The following is a 21,773-nucleotide window of genomic DNA, read 5'->3' on the forward strand; positions in this document are numbered from 1 at the left end:
TATCTCCCAGCGGACAGTCCCATCCTTCCCAGCGGATTCGCATCCCTGTAGCTGGGCACCTTGAATGTGGAGTTTGCCAGTGATGAGCAGGGTGGCTCAGTCCTGGCTGTAGTTTTGCATATCGATGGGATTGCTGAAGCTCCCGGACACCCTGTGTGTCCAGGAGGCCAAATGCTTTCCTGTGTTGCTGGTTCAAACCAAAGCCCAATTGACCTTTTGGTGGTTTTGGTCTTCTTAAAATCCACCTTGGTCTCAATGTCTTTTTCACGAGTGTGCCACTCGGTGCCTTTCTGTCTGGATGACTTCTCCTGGGCACGTGTTGCTTCCTGCACACTTGTATCGTGGATCCTCACCACCAAACCCCAGAATCTGCACTGCTCCTTGGAGCTGTTTCTGCTCTGGTTCATTCATTGGTACCCTGAAGCAGCAAATATTCACGGTGTTGGCCCCCATTGCATTTGTTCACCCCTTAGGCTGCCTTTCCAGCCCTGTGCTGGGTGATCCTGTCCTGCTGCCCCTTTCCAACAGCCTGTGTGATTTGTTTACCCCCTAAGTCCTGCTCTGGGTGTGCCTTGCTCAGAGACCCATCACTGAGGCCTTCATGTCCCACCTTGGAGCAGAGCATGAATGAGATGTCCACATGCCTTTACGCCTCTCCTGTGCCCACTGTCAAACTAGGTGGTACAAGGCGATTGAGCGGGGCTTGCGCAAACAGCATTAAATTACAGCTTTTTGTTTCAGATTCTCCTTTACGATCTGGAAGAAGATGCTTAATTTCTGGTGCCCTCTTCACAGAATCACAGGTTGGAAGGGACCTCAGGGATCATCTAGTCCAACCTTTCTAGGCAGAGCACAGCCTAGACAAGACGGCCCAGCACCCTGTCCAGGCGACTCTTGAAGGTGCCCAACGTGGCCGAGCCAACCCCTTCCCTGGGGAGATTATTCCAGTGGTGACTGTCCTCACTGTGAAAAATTTCCTTCTCATGTCCAATCGGAATCTCCCCAAGAGCAACTTGTGTCCATCCCCCGTGTCCTCTCCATGGGACTCCATGTAAAAAGGGAGTCTCCATCTTCTCTGTAGCTGCCCCGTAAGTACTGGTACGTGGTATGAGATCCCCTCTGAGCCTCCTTTTCTCAAGGCTGAACAAACCCAGCTCTCCCAGCCCATCCTCATACGGCAGCTTCCCAGTCCTTGGATCATCCTGGTGGCCCTTCTCTGGGCCCCTTCCAGCCTGGCCACATCCCTTTTGTACAGCGGGGACCAGAACTGCACACAGCACTCCAGGGGTGGCCTGACCAGCGCTGAGTAGAGCGGGATGATGACTTCTTTCTCTCTGCTGGCGATGCCCTTTTTGATGCAACCCAGCATCCTGTTGGCCTTCTTGGCCGCAGCAGCCACTGTTCGCTCATGTTGAGCTTTCTGCCCACCAGGACCCCCAGGTCCCTTTCCACAGAGCTGCTCTCCAGCCAGGTGGATCCCAGTCTGGGCTGCACTCCTGGATTATGTTTTCCCAGGTTCAGGACCTTACACTTCTCCTTGTTGAACTTCCTAAGTTTCTTGTTGGCCCACTCTTCCAGCCTATCCAGATCTCCCTGCTGCAGAGCAGCTCTCCCTTCTGGAGTGTCTGCTTCCCCACTCAACTTGGTGTCATCTGCAAACTTCATCAGGCTACACTTGATCCCGTTATCCAGATCACTTATAAAGATGTTGAATAATATTGGGCCCAATATGGATCCCTGGGGGACTCCACTAGTGGCAGGTTGCCAGTTTGAGAAAGAGCTATTTACCACCACCCTTTGGGTGCAGCCTGTCAGCCAGTTCCCCACCCACTGCACAGACCACTTGTCTAGGCCATAACGCATTCATTTCACCAGGAGTCTTCCTTTCATCCCTCCACAAGCCAGGAAAAGGAGGGAGATAGCAGAGGGGGATAACATCTCTTTGTGTTTTTGTGTGCCTGTTGGTTGTATTTTGCTATGTGTAAGTTCAGCAGATAGCATCATGAGGCCCTTGCTGTGGTTGACATTTGTAATCTGTCCTGTTCCAAGTAATTTGGCTCCTCACTTTATAGATGATAAAAAGGGGCAGTCCTGCAGGGTGCTCAGCTGCTGCCGTGACTGATCTCTCCAGAAATCAGACTTAATGACAAATTTTTCAGTCCTATCCCTTGCTCTCAAGCCTGTACCACTACTTGGCAGCAGTAGTGGTGATGGTCTCAGCAAGCCGACACGGCTTGGGTGGGTGAGTAGGGGTATGGGGGGATCTGCAGAGATGTAGGCGCTGACACCTAAGCAGGTTTCTCACGTTTGCCCTCTGTGGCCTCATCAGTGGTTGGTTTTGGTCAGTTGTGGTCAGTTGTTCTACAGCCAACCCCAGTAGAGGCTTGGTCTGGGTTTTGCCAGCTAGGTTTTGGAAAAAATTCTGTGTTACTTCTCTGCTGCCCGTTCCTCTGTTGGTTTGGGGAGTGGAGACTCCCTGGAGGTGAAGAGTTGCAGTCCAAGGAGCGAAGGTCACTCGTGGTTCCTCCTTGGGGTAAGAGCAACTTTTGTCCTTGCTCAGTGGGACAGGAACCTGAGGCCTTATAAGGAAGTCGCGTGGTGCTGGGGTGTCTGGATGGTACACCATCCTCTGTGAGCACCCTGAAAGGATATTTGTCAAACCAGTTGCCTCCTGGATCTTTTGATACGCCGCCTTTGTGTGGTTTGAACGAACATCTTATCGCCTTCATCTCCCTGCTCTTTGCAGAGCACTTACTTGAGTAGTAAACACACGAAGGCTGAAGTTTGAATCTTAAAAATTGCTGGTTCCTCCTCTTGTTGCCCCAATATCTACAAAGTCTTCCTTCAGCTGCTCCCTCTTGCCTCTGAATTTCTATCCTTGGCTGCTGTATGGAGTGTAGAGGAGGCAGTAAAATCTTGCAAGCTAAGGATAGTTAAACGCCAAGATTTCTTCTGTTAATCTAAGAAAAACAGACACTTTCATTGGAGGGGCAGGTACCACACGTGCACTTGTTCCCCTGCGTGGCACAGCTGCGTATCCACCTCCTCTGCTGCAATGGGGATGCACCTCCCAGAGCTCCTGTGCTGCCTGTGGCTCGCTGCCCTTTTTGAGGATGAAAGGGAAGAGACAGAAAGCTGAGGTGTAGCTCAAGGGAGATGATGACCTTGCTGGGGTGCTGGTGTGAGTATCTTACTCTGAAAAAAAGCTGTGGTTAGAATCTGTTTGCTTTAACTCCCAGTTAAGTGGTTTTCCTTCTGCTATAGCATCAGCCCAAGCTCCTTTTTCCTTTAGCCTCATCTGGCTTCTTGCCCTTTTCTCCCCAGTGCCCCAAGCCCTACCACAGCAGCAAGCCAAGTGCTGAGCCACCTCCTCCCACTAACCTGTGAGTTAGCATCTCTGCGAGGCAGCCTGTGTCCCTCCACCCGTTGTGATTGCCAGCAAACCTGGGCAGCGTGTTCACAAGCTGATCCTGTGGGCGAAGGGGCTTGTTTTTCCTCTCCCATTTCCTGCCTGGGATGCTCAGCCAGCAGCCTCAAAACAATTGGGGCAGGAAAGGGCGTTATCCTGCTGTGAAGGTACCCGGGGGCTTTCTCTGGTGCTGGTGGAGCGGTGCCTTGCTTCCCTGCTGCAGGGTCCCCTCTGGGATGTTAGAGGACTTTCAGCCAAGTCCTTTCCTGACCATGGGCATCTTGAGGAGATGCTGCTGGGATTTGCTATTATGGAAGGGTAAACCTCAGTTTATTACATGGCTGCCTGGGTTTCCTCTCTTGGGAGGAGTGGATTAGAGCTGGGCAGGATGGTGGTTAGCGGGGCAGGTGGTGCCTCCCCAGGGCATCTCGATGGAGCTGTCTGGGGTGGGTGGGCAGGGATTTGCCCTGCTCTTTGGATCAGGGGAGGCCACTGACCCGGGAGGGGGTGGTCCAATTCCCTGCACTGCTTTGTTTGGGAACACCAACTTTGGATTTGATCTTTGAGCTCTTTCCCTCTGTTCCCATCTAATGGTGGTTGTCCTGAGCTCCACCACTACAGGAGGAGATCAGAGAAGTCCTTTGGATCTTGAAGATAGGACTCATGTGGACCTTAATGGAATAAAAGTGCTTCTCTTTGCAGAAAAGTCCATCTGACCCCCGATTTGGCTTCTCATGTGCCCCGTCCCGGCCATGTGGGAACTTCTCATGGCCACAGTCATCTCCTCGACTTGCCTGCTGTGTGTGGAGGGACCTTCTGCTCTGGGGACAGGGTCATCCTGGGCGTGAAGGAGTTGAGGTGTTCTCCTTTGCCCTGATACCGAGCAGGAGAAAAGCCATGAAAGGGAAAGGTCCCGGGGCAGTGAAGGCAAGTGGGGGAACCGCAGTCTGTCCCAGCTGAGTGGAAAGCCCCTGTCATGGAGCTGTGACACCCTGAGGGCCCCCCACGGCCTCGGGTTTCACAGCCCAGCAAGAAAAGATATTCTTTTGTGTTGGTGGTATTTTTTTCATATTCATTGAAAACTTTGGGATTTTTGCAGATATCTTGTGCATCAAAGCAGGACAACTGACAATCTAAAAACCACGATCAGCAAACTCCTGCTTCCTGCCAAGGGATAAATGTTTACCTGTTTGATGTTAGTTAACAGGAACATTGTAATTTATCTGACCACCTTTTTAACTGTGACAGAGATAAATGAAGACTTCTAACTAAGCAATCTCAGACAGAAATTCTCCAAAATCTTGCATCCATGCAAGGTGCTGGGACAATTTCGCAAATACTCTTAAGACACTTTCCAAACTGAGCTTTGGTGTGCTGTGCCTTTTCTCACTCAATTTAACCATTATTTTTTTATCTTGTTAGAAAATTATCAGGTGCCTTTTGGGGAATCAGGCCTTCTGTGGAGGCCTTCTGAGCAACGCCATGCCCCATGCCCATGACATTGCTCATTGTTGGCCATTTGTCAAAAACAAGGCAAAGACCCGAGGCAAATTAGTTTCCTTCAGGACGTGGGATTCTTAAAGCCAAACGGGCTCAAACGTTGTCACTGCTGTGGCTGAGAGTGCCATGCCGCTACCTGCATGATGTAACGGTAACGAGAGCAAGCCTTGCTTTCTGCCTGCCTCGTCCTGGAGCCGTTTGGGAGCCGGCCACCTCCCCGTGCCCAGATCGATGCGGTTGTGGTTCCCGGGTTCCCGGTTCCCCTCTCGCTCTCTGTCGGTTCCTCTTGCCACCTCCATCGGGGCGGTCTGCAGACGCACCCTGCTGATGGCGGGCGGCCGTCCTGCATGGGAGAGACAGAGAGGAAGGTGTTGGGATGTGCAACAGTAGATGTTTATCTTGGTTGGGCAGCTACATGTATGGACCAGAGTGGTGTGAGGCGATGGGGACTCTACCTAGGTGAGATCTAGCTATCTTCTTGGAAGAAGTCCAGTCCTTTCTGACCGTGCTGATACTGCAGGTGGCAGGAGGATGACGTGGAGGGTAAGGAGCATGCCTGGACAGCTGGAGACTTGCCTTCTGCTCCCAGCTGGGCCACAAGTTGCTGTGGGACAGCAGAAAAATTGCTTAACTTTTCCAAAGGTTGGCTTCTCTGCCTTTTAAATGGTAACTGTATGGTTTGCACAGCGTTTGGAGGCTGCTTTTAAGGCAAAAAGTTACTGGAGAAGGGAAACCAATCTCATCTTAGAGAACACCCAGGGCTTGAAGTCCCAAAGCTTGATTTTGTAGGGCTGGGGTCTGATGCATGAGTGAAGTGTGGTGGGATAAAGCCTTTCTGCTTGCTTTGCTCGGCTCTTGCTAAGACTGTGCAGAGCAGGAGTGGTGGTTGATCTGGCCACGCTTTTCCATACTCGGTATGCTCTCTGAAGGGAGGTAGTTAATGCCTTGTCCTAGAGCGATACTCAGCTGTTGCCTGAGGATGTTCCTGACATGCTGTGGTGTCCGCTCTGTTCCTGCCTCCCGGGAGCAGAATCTCTCGATGCTTCCCATAGGGGCTGAACAGCCGTGTGGGTGCTGTGTTGCATTGCCTGCAGAGCTGGTGTCTGGACGTTTGCGACAGTCTGATGCTGGAAGGTCTCTTGTTATCCTCCCTGCTGTTTTGTCTCAATTGGTCCATCAAAACCCTTCTGTCTTCCCTGGGTGGTTGTTGTGCTCTCTTGAAAGTGTTTTTGACATCTGGGGAGAAGGCAGGGAAACCCCCACCTTTTGCAACATGTTGCTCTGCTTGGAAATGTGCAGAGCAGCCATCAGCCTCAGTGACGAGGGTGTCCCTGCAGGGTTCTGGCGCATGACCGCTCGCAGCGTTTGCTGTTTGTGTTGTGAAACATGACCGCAGACAGTTCCCTGCACAGCGACTTGCGCAGTCCCTTTCACCTGCTCCCAATACCTTGCACCTTGCGGTTTTGCCAAAGCAGCTCTTGGTTTAGCAGCTCCGCTAGCGGGAGTCCAGCTGGAGGGAGGAGAAGAAGGGACAGAATTCTTTTTTAGCAGAGTTGCTCAACACCCTCATAAACCATTGCAAAGCATTCATTGAAAACCTTGACTTCAACACTTGTTTTTTTAGTGCTCTTGAGTTGCTTAAGAGAGCTCCTTGGAAAGTCTGATTATGTCCTCCAGAACTGTCCCTGCCTTGTCATTTTGCTCAGTGTGGGCAGGAAGGAAGGGAGAGTTTGGGGAATAAACAGTAGAAGAGGTTGAAAAGTTCCTGCTTGGTTGTGGTGGACGAACTTGAGTCGTCTCCCGTGAAAGATGCTTCCATAAGCACTGCCTTGGGAGAGGAGGTTTAGATTCATGTGTGGTCTGTAGCACACCAGGAAAAAAAACCACAAGGACTGTGTGTTTTATGATTTGAAAGTTATGGTAATAACTTTGTCATATTTTGTCCTTAAATTCCCTGCCTGTTCTGTGCTGGGATGTGAGAGGCATCGGGAAAGGGTGGCTGGGCTGGTGCGAGGCTCTCCCCGAGCGTATAGTCCGGAGCGTGCTCCCCTCTGAGGACCGAGCTGTGCCCTAAAGCAAGCCGACGACGTGCAGGGAGGTGTATTTTTGTGAGCTGGGTGTTGTAAAGGGTGCTTATGAGTCATGCTGTGCTCTTAGTCACTGCTTTCCTCTTGCCACAAGTCATGACTAAGGTGCTGATGTGCAGATTCCCCGCTCATTCAGTCTTCGGCGCCGTGGCGGAGCGTTTCTCGGGTGTCCGCCGTGGATGGACAAGACTTTTGGTGAAGACTGTAATAACAGGCTGTGGCAGTGGGACACGAGAGGCAGGAGCCCATGAGCCTCTTTGGGGTAAAGGAGAGAGCTTGCATTTGGCAGGTCAGTGGTTCCTTGTTGTGTGGCTTTTTTTTCCTTTCAACTGTTTGGAGCTGTTGGTGGCTTCTCTCCAGTGTAGGAAGGACTGAGCGGTGGGGCAGGAGCCGGCTTCGCCGCTCCCTTGGCTCTCGGGGAGCCCCAGAAGCTGGGCATGGCTTTACTGAGCCCTTTTGGGGGAATTAAGTGTGGGTGGAAGTGGCCATGCTGAGTGCACCAAGCAGGGGGGACCAGGTGGAACCTCTGCTGAGATCACAGCAGCTTTTGCTCCTGCCAGGGTGGAGGTGGGGAGCTGTGATGGGCGCAGCCACCACTGAATACTGAGCATCAAACGTTGACCAAATAAGCAAAGAATTGAGCGTTTTGAGGTAGTGTTGGGAACTGCATGAGTGTAGGTACAGGAACATGCTGTCTGGGATGAAAGCAAAGGCCTCCTTGGCAGGTGTGCTTTGTAGTATTGGCAGGTTTTAGTTCTTCCTGGATTCATTTTGTGCATTTGTGTTGCAAGAGGCAAAGAATCAGTGGGATGAACCCTCCTCTGTGCCTTGGGAGAGGGGAGGCACTTGCCCCAGTGTCCCTCTGAACACCAGGGCTGGCACTACAGGGGAGGAGGGAATCTCTTCCCCGGCACCTCTTTGATTGCTCATAGTCGGGGCAGATCTGAGAATTCAACCTTCTGGGCAACTTGCTTTTATTTTCACGGTGTCCCAGACAGATGTGTAGGAATGGAGTGGGATAAAATCTTCCTCCCCATAGCACAGCCTCTGCCAGCCCAGGGTTTAGGTTTGCACCCTGAGCCTCGGAGGAGAGGTGAGATGCGCGGAGCCGCGTTGTGAAAAGTTTGCAGCCGGGCACGCAATCCCCAGTTTCACAATGACCTTGGACGTTGGAAATGACGTCCCCTCTGTATTTTCCTGCATTGCCACAAGGGCACGGGGACCTTTTTTTCATGTTGGCTGTGTGGCAGCCAGGTGACAGTACAAGGCTATACCTGGCCAGTACAAGGTTAGCACTTGGAAGTGGGTTTGTGACCATCGCTAGTGAGCACTAGGGTTTCAAGAACAGTCCATGCCTAACATAAGGAGTGGGGGCTTGGGCTCTGCCCTCGCTTTTCCCAGGTTGGAACAGATGATCTTTTAAGATTCCTTCCAGCCTCTTCCTTCCAGGGCTGTTCTATGATTCCAATCAACCTGTTGCAAGGTGCTGCAGCTGTAATCTCTTGCAGTATTATCTTTGATGGAGGCTAACCCAAGATTACCTCCTTGCCACAAGCACATGAGTGAGACTTGATCTGTCCCACAGACGGAAGTTGTGAGAAGGCAGATATGCCTGCAGCAGGTCAGAGGGAGGGTGCCTTGGCTCCACAGCCGCTCGTGATCGGGTTGTGGATGTGTGCGCCTCCTTTTCTTGCCATGGTTGGCGAGGGATTGCGGGAGCAGAGGGGAAGACGACAGCTAGCAGAGTGGGGTGCATCGTTGGCTTTGGGGTTGGAAAGGGTGATAGGAGGCAGTAATGTGGTGCCGTTTCACTAGTAGCATCTTGTCTGTGCTGCAGTTAAGGTGTTGGAGCGCTCTCTTCCTTGCACTTAACTAAGGGCCCAGTGTACTAACTTTTTTCTTTCTCTCTCTTTAGGAGATGAATTAAAATGCAGCACACCACGTGCACAGAGGACAGGATCTACCACGCACTGGAAAGATGTCTGCACGGGCTTAGCAGGGATGCTGTCTCCAGCAGATGGGCTGGTAAGTGACCTGTTAACCATGAGCTTGTTGGCCACAAGGCTGACACCTGACAGCCTCAATGGGAGAGGGGAGGCACTCTTCTGTTCTTCTGTCTCTGCATGATCTGCTGACCTGCCTGGGTGAGAGAGCGCTGCTGGTGCTACTGGAGGCTGGAAGGCCTTTTCTCCCTTCCAATGGTCAAAGTTAGAGGTGGGATCCAACCTAGTCAGTCTTCCCGAGCCTCTCGTTGCAGAAAGATGTACCAAGACACTGAGCAAGTCATGCTAGGTCTTACGTTGGTAAAGCTCAGCGGAGAAGCCATGCGCCTTGCCAGTTGTCTGTGCGTGAGTTGGAAAGAGGAGGAGTCTTCATCCACCGTGAGGACAGACTCCTTTGTGTAATCAGCCAGCCTTGCCCCGCTCTGATGCATGTAGTCCTCAAAACCTGCGGGCGTAATCTCTGCTGCATTGTCAGAAGTAAGCGTGGAGATATTGTTATCGACTTCATTTAAATCTAGATCAGATACCACGGTGGCCATAAAGATGTGAGCCATGTTCAGAGGGCTGCAAAGGGATTTGGCATGGTGGTGGTGACGGCAAAGCAGCAATGAGAAGCAGTGATTTTTGAATGTCGTTTTGACCTATCTTCCTCATACTCACACTTGTAGGCTGCAACTAAATCAATCCCAAATCCTCTTGTGGATGAAAGAAATGAGGTGAATTTTGGGGGCCGTCAAATCCAGATTTCCTTTTGTCCGTGCAGATCTTCTTTCAACCCCCTTTGCTTTTCCATTTACCTGTAAGTCAAGAAAGAGGTGAAAGTGGTATCCTACCTGCTGCCAAATACTGAAGAATCCCTCTCGCCATGCCCGTTTCCTCACGGCCACTGGAGCGATGCCAGCTCCCCGGGTTGTAGCATCACCCTGGGTCTTGGTTCATGCAGCTACGACCAGGACTCCTGGATCCTTTCGGTCTCCCCGCGTTCTGGGAGACAGGCCCTGAAGTGTGACCTATATTCCTGGTTCCTGGAAGCGCGACCTCGCGTTTGGCACCGTTACAGTGCGTGTCCAAAGGAGTCCATCTCGCCAAGCAATTCATTGTGTACTGCATAACTCACCTCTTCCTGTAATTATAATTAATCAATTCCTGTGTCACTCTCCAACTCTGCCCTTCTCTAATCCCAGCCACTCAGCGCTGGTGTTTGTGTAAGGGTAGCCTTTAAAAAAGGACCTCATAATTTTTCCGGCTCATTAGCAGGGACAAGACTGGGGCAGGGGTTGGGTGGTGGTGGGCTCTGCTGGAGGCAGCTGCGCTGCCTGGTGATTCCTCATTTCTAATGGTTCCCCCCCATCTCTCCGCCTGCTGGCTTTCAGTCCTCTTCATGTGGGTTTTGTGGGGTTTGGCAGAATGACCTGGCATTCCTGGGAGAATCTCAGGCATTTTACACATCAGAAGGTTCCCTTTCATCAACAGCATTTGTGCTGTTGCCAAAAATCTTCAGCGTGACCGACGAGCCCTGTTTCCGCAGTCGTCCGTGGATGTGATGTTAATAGCTCTGCTGTGCCCCGGCCCCAGGGTACCACTTCTGGATGGCCCCCGGGGCAGCGCTTCTTGGCCGATGCCTTTAGTGCCCTTCCACGTGGGCTGTCCAGCCCCGCTGATCTGTAACGTGTTTGCTTTGAAGAGCTGCTCTTTCACATCCTACCCCCTCGTAATCGGAGTAGGAAGTATTTCGTTACTGCAGTAACATACACAGTTTAGGAAAACATAATGCACAGATATACCTACACCTCTTAACAGTGTATCCTATTTCTTTTCAAAAACAGAGCAAAAGTGTGTTCACATTCTTCTGCCTTCCCCGTGTTACAAGCAACAGTTTAATTATTGCTGCCCTGTGCAGGGCTCTGTTCCTCATGGAGTCAGTGAATCCCTCCATCTTGTTCATAACGGCACAGTAGCCTTCACCTTTCTCATTCTTAACTTCTTATATCACTTCTATTTCCTAATTTATTTACTTTCCCCTCCTTTTTACCATTCCCATACGCCAAAAAAACACGCACCGCGCCGCAGCTTTTTGGGCTGAGACCTTGCTGGAATTTTATTCAATTTTAAATTGTTTAATGCTTTATCTTTACACGATAATTTTACAGGAGGTTGCTCCGGAGTGGGTGAGGAATTGCGTCTGATGTGTTGTTTTCCCCCTGCGTAAGTGACTGAATAGCTGAGGTCTGTGAAGTCAGCAAAGAGGAGAAGTGCGAGTGCTTTGGCCATCACAGATTTATACCCTGGATGAGCCCTTGGTCGGGTCTAAGCAGAAAATCTTCCCTGAACTGCAGCATTTATTGGAGAAACCAAATCAAAATTGTCTCTGACCCACAAAAAAAACCTGTTAAAAAAGTGCTAGGAAAGACAAACTCCTTTTCCTTGTGGAGACCCTCTTCAGAGAGTTTGCCTTCCTCCATGTTGCTGGAGAGAGATGACAATAAAAATGGAGTGTGCTAAAGGAAGAGAAATATTTTATTTCTCACTGGTGAGCAGCGAAATGGGAGGAGGAAGAGTGCTGGGGTTGGGTCTGGCAGTGCTGGGGATGCTGTACTGGGGAGTCGGAGGTGTGAGAAGGGCTGGAGGCTGGGGAGCTGCTGGGGAGGCTGTAGTGCCCAGTGCCTGAACGGTCACAGGGGTGGGAAGGAGCTGTTGTGTCTCGGCCACGGGGCTGCAAGTCAGAGAGGGTGAAGGATGCTGGTGAGGGAGGATGGATGAAGGCCACTGGTGAGCCAGTGGAGAGGAGCCTTCAATGGTACATCTTATGTGATGCCCAGGGAGTTCAGTCTGCTCAGCTCTAACAAAGGGAAGCTTAAGATCCTCCTTGATTGTAGTGATCTAAATACCCTCATGGGGAATGACCAGAAGTGGGGTCTGGGGGTCCTCCAGCTAGTTACCAAGTAGCAAAATGCAGTGTCTGAAATAATTCCAGCTCTAAGTGAAGAATTAAGGTGTGCTGGTTACTAAACCTTGCAAATTTTAACCTTTGAACTGATTCCTCTGTGCTTGTGGTGGGTTTTCTTGCTCAAATCACTGCCCGGCCGGGGTGGAAGCACGGGGGTGGCTCCAGCCCTCGGAGGTGCCACTGTGCCCTGCCCAGGGGACTCTAAGCAGCTGCTTGGAAGTGGGAGCTGAGGGTTGGACTCTGCAGTGCACCCAAGAGGATGCTGTGACTGCGGGGCTCCGCCGTCCCCTGCGCTTTGGGTACCTCCAACCACCCCACTTACGAACTGCTGAGAGTCGGCCCTTCCTCTGGGCAGTCCCTTGGAGAAAACCACCTTATTCTGGTGAGGGCGTAGTGGAAATGGTGGGAGCAGCTCTGGGGGAGGGAGGAAGTGGAGGCATTTGCTTTTCACCCGTCCAACTGTGTCACTTCTGACGGCACCGGGAGCCGATGCCTGGCCCGAGTGCCGTGGGCGAAGGCAGCTTGGGCATGCGGTATTTCTGCTTTATTTCTATTTTTTTTCCGACTTGACAGTTGCCCCCTATGAGGAGTGGTGGAGGGGAAATGTCAACCACTGAGGTCAGGAAGGAGCCGCTCTGGGAGGAGGATGTCTCGGTGCACTTCTCAGAAAAGAAATCACGAAGCCTCATCCTTCCGAGGCCGCCCACGGGGCCGCTGCCACCCGGCTCCCGGCTCGCTGCTGGTATCTTCGTCGGTGCCGATAGCGATCAAAGCGAGAGCGTGCGCTGCTCCCAAGCTCCCTCCCGATGCGAGGGTCTTCGTGCAGCCCCTGCCCAGCGCTCGGTCCCTGCTCAGAGGCTTTGCTGTGGGTTTTGCGCTCCCAGAGGGAGATTTTCCTTTGGGTCTGCATCATGTTGGGCTCAGTCTAAGTGTGCTGAGTAGGATGCTAGGATAAGCACAGCTTAGTCCCGCTTCTGCTGCGGCTCTGTGTGTTGCAGCCCCAGCATCCCGCAGCTGGGGCCGCGGTGTGCTCTGGGCTGCCTGTGCTGCTGGAAGGTAAATCTGACTCGTTCTGCTTGTGTAAAGAAAAAATAAAGAGTGCTGGGTTGCTGTTTTAGTGGAGGATGAGTGTGAAGGCAGGGTGGATGTAAGAAGTTATTTTAGCTGTGGGGCTTCCTGCTGTCCTGCTAGGAGGTCTCTGGTGTCTCTTGTGACAAATTCCTAGGATTTAGGGGCTGGAAGGTGAAGTTCTGGTTTGTGCTGCCTGTACAAGTTGCATCTTTAAAAGCTGATCTCGACACCACCAGAGCTGGAGACCACCTGCCGCTCCCTCATGGACCGCGCTCCTTTAAGGCACTGAGTAGCTTGTGTGCATGATTTTACTTCCCACTCCCCTCAGCCAAGAGGCACCTGCCTGAGCTCTGCAAACCCTGCCTCGACATGGGTTTAGGTGAGTGAGGTGAAGTGTTGCCCCACCAACACACGACTTTCCAGTGCTTGCACAACTTGATAGGGAGGGGGTAACAGGGAGCACAGCCTCTCCTTACAGTGATGGCAGGGAGCATCCCCCTGCTCACCTTGGGGGACATCCCAGGGCATCCCCGAGCTGCATGCTCCTTGCAAATTTGGGTCATTCCTTGCATCTCATAGTGAGAAATGTTTTTTCTGGGGACTTAAAGAGCAAGTGCAGAGCTCAGGAGGAAGCCTGGTTCAAGCTTTCTGTGTCTCCTCGGTACGCATCCTACCCTCGTGCGCACCGGGACAGGGAGGGTGCCAGTGTGGTCTGGCGCTGCTGGCTTTGAGCGTACCTGGCACAGTGGAACAAACCCAGTTTGGACTTTGTGCTCTGTGCTGCTCAGACCCATTGTAAAACACTGCTGCTGAATTGTCCCTGTGATTTGTGGCCTGTCCTGGCATGGTGGCGTGATTCACCATCGCAGCAAACCAGCAGCAGAGCAGCTGCTCGAGTGCACTGAGATAGACGAGTGGCTGCAAATAAAACTTTCTGGAGTTCGTTTCTCACATGGCTGCAGCCTCTCCCTGGCCTGGGAATACACCAAATGCTTGCTCTGCAGTTCATAAAAGTCCCCGGGTGCTACCGCAGCACCCAGCTGTGTCCCAGGCAGATGCAGGACATCTGCAGAGGACAGGGTGCTTGCAGGTGGGTGGCTCCTTTCTGCTTTTAATGTCACTTGGGGCTTTTGTTCCTGACCTGTGTGTGTTAGGAGCATCACTCTCCATGCCTGAGAAACCTTTTTAGTCTGGTTACAGAGGATCTGGCTGCAGGGACTAACTCTGCTTCCAGTGGTTGGAGAGTGGATGCTCATGACCTGGAGTGTGTGTGGAGGGAAGGGAATTCCCATGCAGGTCTGGATCCCCTGTCCTGACTGATGCCTAGCGGTACCGGACACTTCACTTTGCCACGTGGCCTTTGTTTATTGTGTCCAGGATTTCCGAGCTCCACTTTGTGCTTGAGACTATTTTAGCTCACAGCTGTTTTGGTGTGTCTTTGGTTAATGCTGCTTTGCCAAATTTTGGAGCTTAGACCCTGGCAGCCTCCTGCCTCCCAGCACCATTTGGCTTAACCCCAGGGTAATCCCAGTGCCTTGCCATGACCATGAGTTAAACAGAAATTCTGCTTATAGGAATGTTGCTCAAATATACCTGTCTGCATCCTTGTGCTTCAGCTCTGCTGCAGCAGACCAAAAAATGGGTCGTAAGACCTCAGGTCTAAATTATATTTGTATGACACTTCCCTGCAGCCCTGCCCGTCCCCCCAGCCCATTGACAGCACGTTTGCCCCAGCCCCTTTCCGGGGAAGCAGCCCAGCATCTCTCCCTCTGCCCCATTCAGCACGGAACAACCCAGTGAGCCACTGCCGCCGCAATTTCCTCCTCCCTCGCTAGAAGTGAGAGGAAGGAAAGAGCCTGCGCCTTGCTGGGCTATTTGTATTTGTGGTTACAGTCGCACAGGAAGCAGCGTTCTCCTCTTCTGGCCACGCACCCTGACACAGCTCGGCTCCGCTGCTCTCGCCGCCCCCGCCCCGCACGGCCCTGGGCAGCCACGGCGGGACTGGGCGCTCTCGGGTGAAACCACCCTCCCGGCCGAAGCAGGATGGGTCGTTTCAAGGCACCACGCGATCCCAGCCGCTTCTCGACGAGGTCAGCAAAGCTCCCGGCAGCTCTGACCGCTTCTCCTGGGCTGGTTGCTTTCTTGCCTATCTCACAGGTGCTGGGGCTTTCTCTGGTGGGTGCTGCTCTCTGGGCCAACATTGATCTGTTTGAGCAACCTGCTGGAGTCCTCCTAGGCAGAGCCGTGGCTTTGTGCCATTGCACTGACTTGTGAAAGCGGCTCAAAGGAAAACCGGAGCATCGCTGAACTACCAGGTCGCTGTGGCTGCGCCCTCACTGACGAGATATCACAATCTAAGGTTGCACTCTGGGTGTCAGCAAACCCAGCACGATGCCAGGAGTACCGGAGGCAAATTAAAAATTGCAACTGTAATTAACAGCAAATGCATCTGAGCTCCTTGGAAACTTTCCAGCAGGATCTTTCTCCACTGGAAAATGTTGATTCATTGAAAGCAAAAAGTTACATGGCGGCGGAGGGGGGGTGGGCTTTCCCACAGGGGAAGGCTTCTGCCCTGTTTTGTTCAGCTAAAAGTTAGCCATACAGCCACAGCCATAGCGTCTGTCCCGGTGAGCAAATGCTTGTTCACGGAGGGGACAAGTGAAGGCTGTTTTTGCAACCTGAGCACCAGTTCTGCTTGTCTTGGCGTTGGCCGTCCCCCAGCTGGGCCACAGCATACCTCTCCCCTGGTTTAAATTCATGCTGTTTAACACCTAGAAGGTGCATAAAGGTATTTTTACGGCACGTGCATAAAGGTATGTTTATAGCATGTACGTGTCTGTGTGTTTGATGAGTTTGTAGCCTCTGCAGCTGCAAATAATGCTTGAGGGATGGACAGCGTGACCAGTAGATTTTGATGAATACTGCTGTCCCCTTGCCAGCTCACAGCATTGTTTCTTCCTTGTTAGCTCCAACGCGACAGCTGACACGCATGGGTTGGTGTTTGTTATGTTTCTGTGCCACTTAATAGACTGTGTGAGTGAAGAGCAGCTGGATTTACATCTATTTTTCCTCTCTGATCGTCAGCCCCACTCCCCTGCAGTGAGAGATGCTCTGTTTCTCTTGGTTTTGCTTTTGGACTGAGCTTGGAAGATCCCCGGAGCCAGCACCCCTTGAACCGTGCCGTGGGCTGTGGCTGAGCTGTGTGATGTCCGCACTGCATCCACTCCCGGTGATAAAACCCATGGCAATATGGGACGGGGGAGATGCAAACAGGGACCCTTCTCAGATATTTCTTAGGGTGTTTGCTTGAAATTTCCCTATAACTTTTCTCCACGGGACTGTGTGCAGTGCCTGGGTCCCTGGGCGGGAAGAGGAGGAGGAGGAGGTGCTGCGCCCTCCTTGGTCTGCAGATCCCGGACTGCCAGAGCTGGTGAGCACCTCCTCCCCGGGATGCAGGGCCGGGATGAATGGAGGCGCCTGGCAGCCTTTGCACAGATCATTTCCTCTAAGACCATCTGGGAGGAGGCCCTGATCGCCAAGAAAAGCGACGGCCTCGGGAAACACCTTGGGCCATTGTCACTGGTCGGGTCCCAGCAGCGAGAGGCTGAGGTCTGGGGATGGAGGCCAGGGGGGTTTCAATCAGCCAGGGTGAAGGACCCTCCATCCCTTTGCACAGCAACTCTCCTCTCTCAATATCTGGGTAACGTCCTGGTGGGGTTTTAATACATTTAATGAAAATTTGAGATGGAGTAAGTGCTGGGCAAGCTCAACAACGATGCTGATGTGACGGTGCATCTCCAGTGCATGGGGAAGCTGGCCCAGGGGGATGCAGCATCTCACCTCGGATGTGATGCAGCTGGAGGGGTTGGATGTGTGCCCAGCAGGGAACTGAATTTTGCAGGGTTTGAGTGAGTTTATAGTGGGGATAGTCCATCTGGCGTGTTTGAGCCTGGGGACAGCAGGGCAAGGGGTCGCACCAGTGGGTTTTCTGTGCTCAGGCAGGCTGAAGGTGGGCATCCACCTATGCCACACGCATCCCTCTGGCCTCTGCAGCGGGCACGTGGCAGTGGAGGCGTACCAGCTACCCAGCCTCCCTGGGGGAGAAGCATCCAACCCAGCCGGGTGCTTTGGGCTGCGTGAGCGAGAGCATGAAGGCGCTTTGGTACAAAGCGATGCTGCTGAGATAAGCACCGCTTGGCAAGATTAGATCTGTCCAGAATGAGGGCATGAGGTGTTTTTTTGTTTTTGTTCCTCTGCCGTGACCTGACACAGGCGGCAAACACCTTTGCCCTGACCCCTTCCCGTTGTTTGTCCCTCCTGCAACCTTCTTGAACGGGGCTGTGAGTGACGGCGGCTCTGTCTTCCTGCAGCCGGGCTGTGCCTGAACTGCTGGAGCCTGCAGGAGCTGGTGAGCCGAGACGCCGACAACTACCTCATCCTCGTGGAGAAGATCCTCGGCAAGGCCAAAGAGGTGAGTCGGGCAGCTGCCGGGGAGGGCGTCAGCTCTGGGGCTTGCCTGAAGTGGATTTTTGCATTGCTCGGTGGGCGATTTGGGTTGTGGTAAGGTATTGCTGGAGCACTGGAGCTTGGAGGTGGGTGCTGCTGGGCCAGCAGGTGCAAAATGCTGGTGGGAGCAGCCCTGTGTATCCTGCTGGCTTTCGGCACATGGGAACTGCCAGGGAAAACCCCAGCTCCAATACCTGCTCCTCAGGCAGCACCGCAAATCCATGGGGAAAGGTTTTGATTTCCCAAAGCGCTGCTCAGCACCGTGCAAAGGGCTGTGCAGATAGACCCAGCCTTCCCCAGACCTTCCCCCGGTGTAAGCTGGGAGCTGCTAGTCCAAATCAGAGCAAATTGAAGGTTTCCTGTTGTTTTTGATGGAAACTTTGCTGCGGCTCTGCCAGGCTTCCTGCAGGGCCAGGAGCGGAGCTGGGACACGGGGGACCGCGGGAGGGTTTGCACCACGGAGCAGCCCAGCAGGCAACAGTTGGGCCGAGCACAGTGGGGAGGTGAAATGGCAGTGGGGCCGATCGTGTCGGTCTGCTGCGGTCCCGTCATGTGCCACAGGAGCTTGAGGCATCATCAGTCGCCCAGGGTTGCCCTGGGCTATGACCTGCAAGACTTCAGAGGAATCCCTTGATGTGGCAGGAAACAGTGATGTGGTTCCTAAATCCTCAGTGCTGGGATTCATGTGATGGGGTAAATGCTGCCTTTCATTTTTTGGGAAAGAAGGGCTGTTCAGCTGCCAGGCTGTGGAGCAGGTACAGGTTAAGATTAGCGTGATTTGGCTTAATCTTCTTTTTTTTTTTTGGTTTTAATGGCTAAATGGATCTAGTTGCAGATAGTGTTTTATTACATTAAGGTTTACGTAAGGGTTTATGGCATTTCATGGTGTGCTCATAAACAAGGGGAGACAGTGCCTGTGTGCGTATGCTTGAGCTGTCACTATGTCCCTCGGCGAAATAATTCTGCTGGCTATTCACTGGCAAAGGCTGGGGCAAAAATACATGGTTTGCACCACGCTGCTGAGCTTTGCAAGCTGTTTGCAGGGGCTGGGCTGCCTGCTTGCCTCTCCAAACTGCCTGCTTTGAGCCACCCGCATAGAATTTCAGGCAGCTCTGCAAGGATCAGGAGTGTCGGATGGGTGGGAGCTTGGCCAAATCCAGCTTCTTGGGGGTAAGGGCAGAGCTGCTGTCTGTGCTGATCTGCCTGTGCCAACTGTGTGCATTACTGGGGCTTTAGGGGTCATTTTCCCATGGAGCCAAGGGAATCTGCTGGGGCCGGTGATGTGATGGTGCGGGACAGGCGCTTGGCTGCACTGTCAGGGAGTCTCCCAGCACTTCCAAGGACGCTTGCAGGTAACGCTCGCTGCGAGAAGCCCAGCTCATCCTTCTGCCCTCGGGCTGTTTCCTACAGGTGCAGGAGAAGTGCGACTATGATCTCGTAACGCCCCTTGCTCTGCTCTTCTACTACGCAGTCCTGTATGTAAGTAGTGAGGCTGCTGCTCGCGGGTTGATCTCAGTGCCCAGAGAGGCTCGGAGTGGAGTCCAGGGCCCCGCGGAGCCACACAGAACAGCCACTGAAATCGGGGTGGCTTTCGTCTGAGACATCACAGTCTGCTTCGATCAATTCATCTCAAAAAAAGATCCTGTACGAATCTACAGGGATTAAGACCAGGCAACCATCGCACAAGCCACGACACAAAAAAAAAGAGCTTCAGTGTTTTTAATCTTTTTATTTAAAGATGGGCTAATCTGAATGGGAGACAGACAATATCTCTGTGCAGAGAAGGCACATTTTTTTCATTACCCTTTATACTTGTGCAAAACATATAGGCAATGCTAATGAAAAGGAGCGGAGCCTTCACAGGAAACACTTTTTTATTATTATTATTAGCACAATGCATCATTATCCCAAGGAAATCATTGCTGCCAGATCTTGCAAAAGCACACGCTGTAAGGCGATTCATCTGCGTGCATCTGTGGTTGTTAAAAAGAAATTTATATATAGGCTTTGGCATGTGAGCCACAGCCGGGAGGTTGGGAAGGTGCAGAGCGGGTGAAGCTTTCTCGGAGCTGTGCCCGGTGGGGATCCTTTGCCCCCTCCTTAGGAGAGGGCAGGGTGTCACCTCTGCTCCAATCCGTTTCTCCTCTTCCCACTTCCAGCCTAAACCCTTGAATTTTTACGCAGCGCTCGAGGCCCGTGTCCTTGCTCCCTTTCTAATCGGGTCTCCCCGACCCCCGCAGGCTCCCCACTTCCCGCCGGGCTCCGACCTGCTCCTGAAAGCCTCCAACGTATACCACAGCTTCCTGACCTGGCCCGTGCCCTACTGCGACATCTTCCGTGAGCTGCTCACCTTCATCAGCGACGAGCTCAAGGCCCCCGGTAAGTGCTTCCGCCCCGGCGCGGGGTTTTCATGTGCTGCTGGTGCCCCTTCCCCAAAAACACCCGCTGCTGCGACCGCCCCGGGTTTGTTCCTGAGGTTCTTCTGGCGTTGCCGTCTCGTACCCCGCTTGCTTCACGAATCCCTTGAGTGCGGTGTCCTCGGTTGCCTCGTGCATCCCACACCTCAGCTTTTTCAGGCAGCGAGAACCTCTGCCCTCCATCCTCTGGATGATTTTCCCTGGTGGTCTAGCACAGGGTGAGACCAGATTCCTCTGGAGGAGCAGGCAGGATGGGGGGTTCTGTTTTCGGTGGCTGCCTTGCATGCAAGGGACTGTCAACTCTGGACCAGTGTGTATTAGCAAAGCATGTAACTATTTCCTGGCTGCCTTTCAGTCCAAAGGGTCTCTTCCATGGCAAAGCACGTGCTGGCTGCTCCCGCCCAGCCCTGGGCTTTGTTTGAGATGCTCGGTTTGAGATGCTCAGGGGTGTAACTGGGGTGGTAACAGTGGGTCCATTCATCGGCATCAAGGTGGCTGGAGCCTTTGAGCCTGCCCTTGCGTGGAGATTTCCGTAGGGCTGGGGGACTCCCCGGCTCTTTCTTTACAGCCGAGACACTGCCTTGTGACACGGCTTTGGGCACATCTATCGAGAGCAGCAGCGTTCCTCTTAATTAAGGGCTCCTCATAGATGCCCTGTTGTTCCCAATGGAGCAGCTCTTCCAATTATTTCTAAAAGGCTATTTCTCCTAATCTCCCTGTCTTTTGGTGGCTTATGGAGAGCTGTTATCCCATGGAGCACATTTCAGCCCTTTTTTGATCCTGGGCAGGGCGATGGCAGTGAGACTGACTCTGAGAGGGACTTGGGAGGCCTCAGATGGGTACGTGGGCTGTGGCAGAGGCCCAGGGATGCTTCCCCCCTTCCACAAACCAGGCAGCTGCCTTGGAGAGCCCTGACAGCAACATGAAACGCAGGGTCTCCGTCACAGCAGCAACGTCCTGCGGAGATGGGAGGTTATAGGTGCAGATGGGGTGAAAGATGCTTTCAAAGGAACAAACCCCCCCAAACCTTCTGCAGTGTTGGCACCAGGCTGATTTACCCCCAGCTCAAGGCTCCACCAGCATAAATGGCCATGGCCACCAGGCAAGGTCTGGCTGGAAAGTTGTGCTGCATCCAGCCTCCATCTCAGAGCTGCGGGGCCAGCACGGGCATGGGGACGCTCATCCCACGCCGCTGCAGCTGTGGACTTCCCCAGCTCCTTCCTGGTCATTTACTGCTGCGACACCAGTCGGGGCTGTGTTTTACAGACTTCTGGGAAAGCCCCAGTGCTGGGGGCGGCTGCTGCATCCTGCTCTTGTGCCATCACCACCATCACGGTGCCTGGGGCTCTGTGAGCTGGGGACTTTGGTCCAAAAACTTTTCCCCTCCTACAAGCGTATGAGATTCCCCCACCCCTGTCAAAAGATGCTGTGTGGGAGGTGTTGGCCAGCTGGGGCTGAGCAGCCCAGTCCTGTCCCTCGCCATGGCCTCTTCCCCCAACTGGAGCCAAGAACAGCGAAAACCTGTCCTCGGCTGGTAAGCTGGCCAAGAACATACAGGCTTGTTGCACAGCCTCCGTGACCTGCTGCGAGGCTGAATCAAAAGCTTTTTATTGAGGTGAGGGTAAATATTAACTGAGAACAAGCTGCTGTCAATATTTGCCGAGAACGCAATAGCTTTTATCTGCAAACCGGGGCTGATGTCTCTGCAAGAGGGGTGCACGCTGCTGTAATCAGGGGCCCTGTGTGGATCAACGTGAGCTGGGTGCTGGGCCCCCGTGGGTGCTGCTTCTTGGCTGCTGAGCAGCAGCTGGGGTTGGGATGTGGCTGCCTGCA

General features: G+C 53.0%; 1 protein-coding gene across 1 annotated transcript in view; it reads left to right on the forward strand.

Moving 5' to 3' along the window:
* PIK3R5 (phosphoinositide-3-kinase regulatory subunit 5) overlaps positions 1-21,773 on the forward strand; it is a 63,471-nt gene that overhangs the window by 26,502 nt on the left and 15,196 nt on the right. Inside the window, exons 2-5 of the mRNA XM_064467073.1 lie at positions 8,912-9,021; positions 17,388-17,488; positions 18,934-19,002; positions 19,764-19,902. Coding sequence (XP_064323143.1) covers positions 8,925-9,021; positions 17,388-17,488; positions 18,934-19,002; positions 19,764-19,902 — 406 coding nt within the window. The 5' untranslated portion in view covers positions 8,912-8,924. The remainder of the gene's footprint in view (positions 1-8,911; positions 9,022-17,387; positions 17,489-18,933; positions 19,003-19,763; positions 19,903-21,773) is intronic.

Source organism: Phalacrocorax carbo, chromosome 16 (assembly GCF_963921805.1).
Source record: "Phalacrocorax carbo chromosome 16, bPhaCar2.1, whole genome shotgun sequence".
NCBI lineage: Eukaryota > Metazoa > Chordata > Aves > Suliformes > Phalacrocoracidae > Phalacrocorax > Phalacrocorax carbo.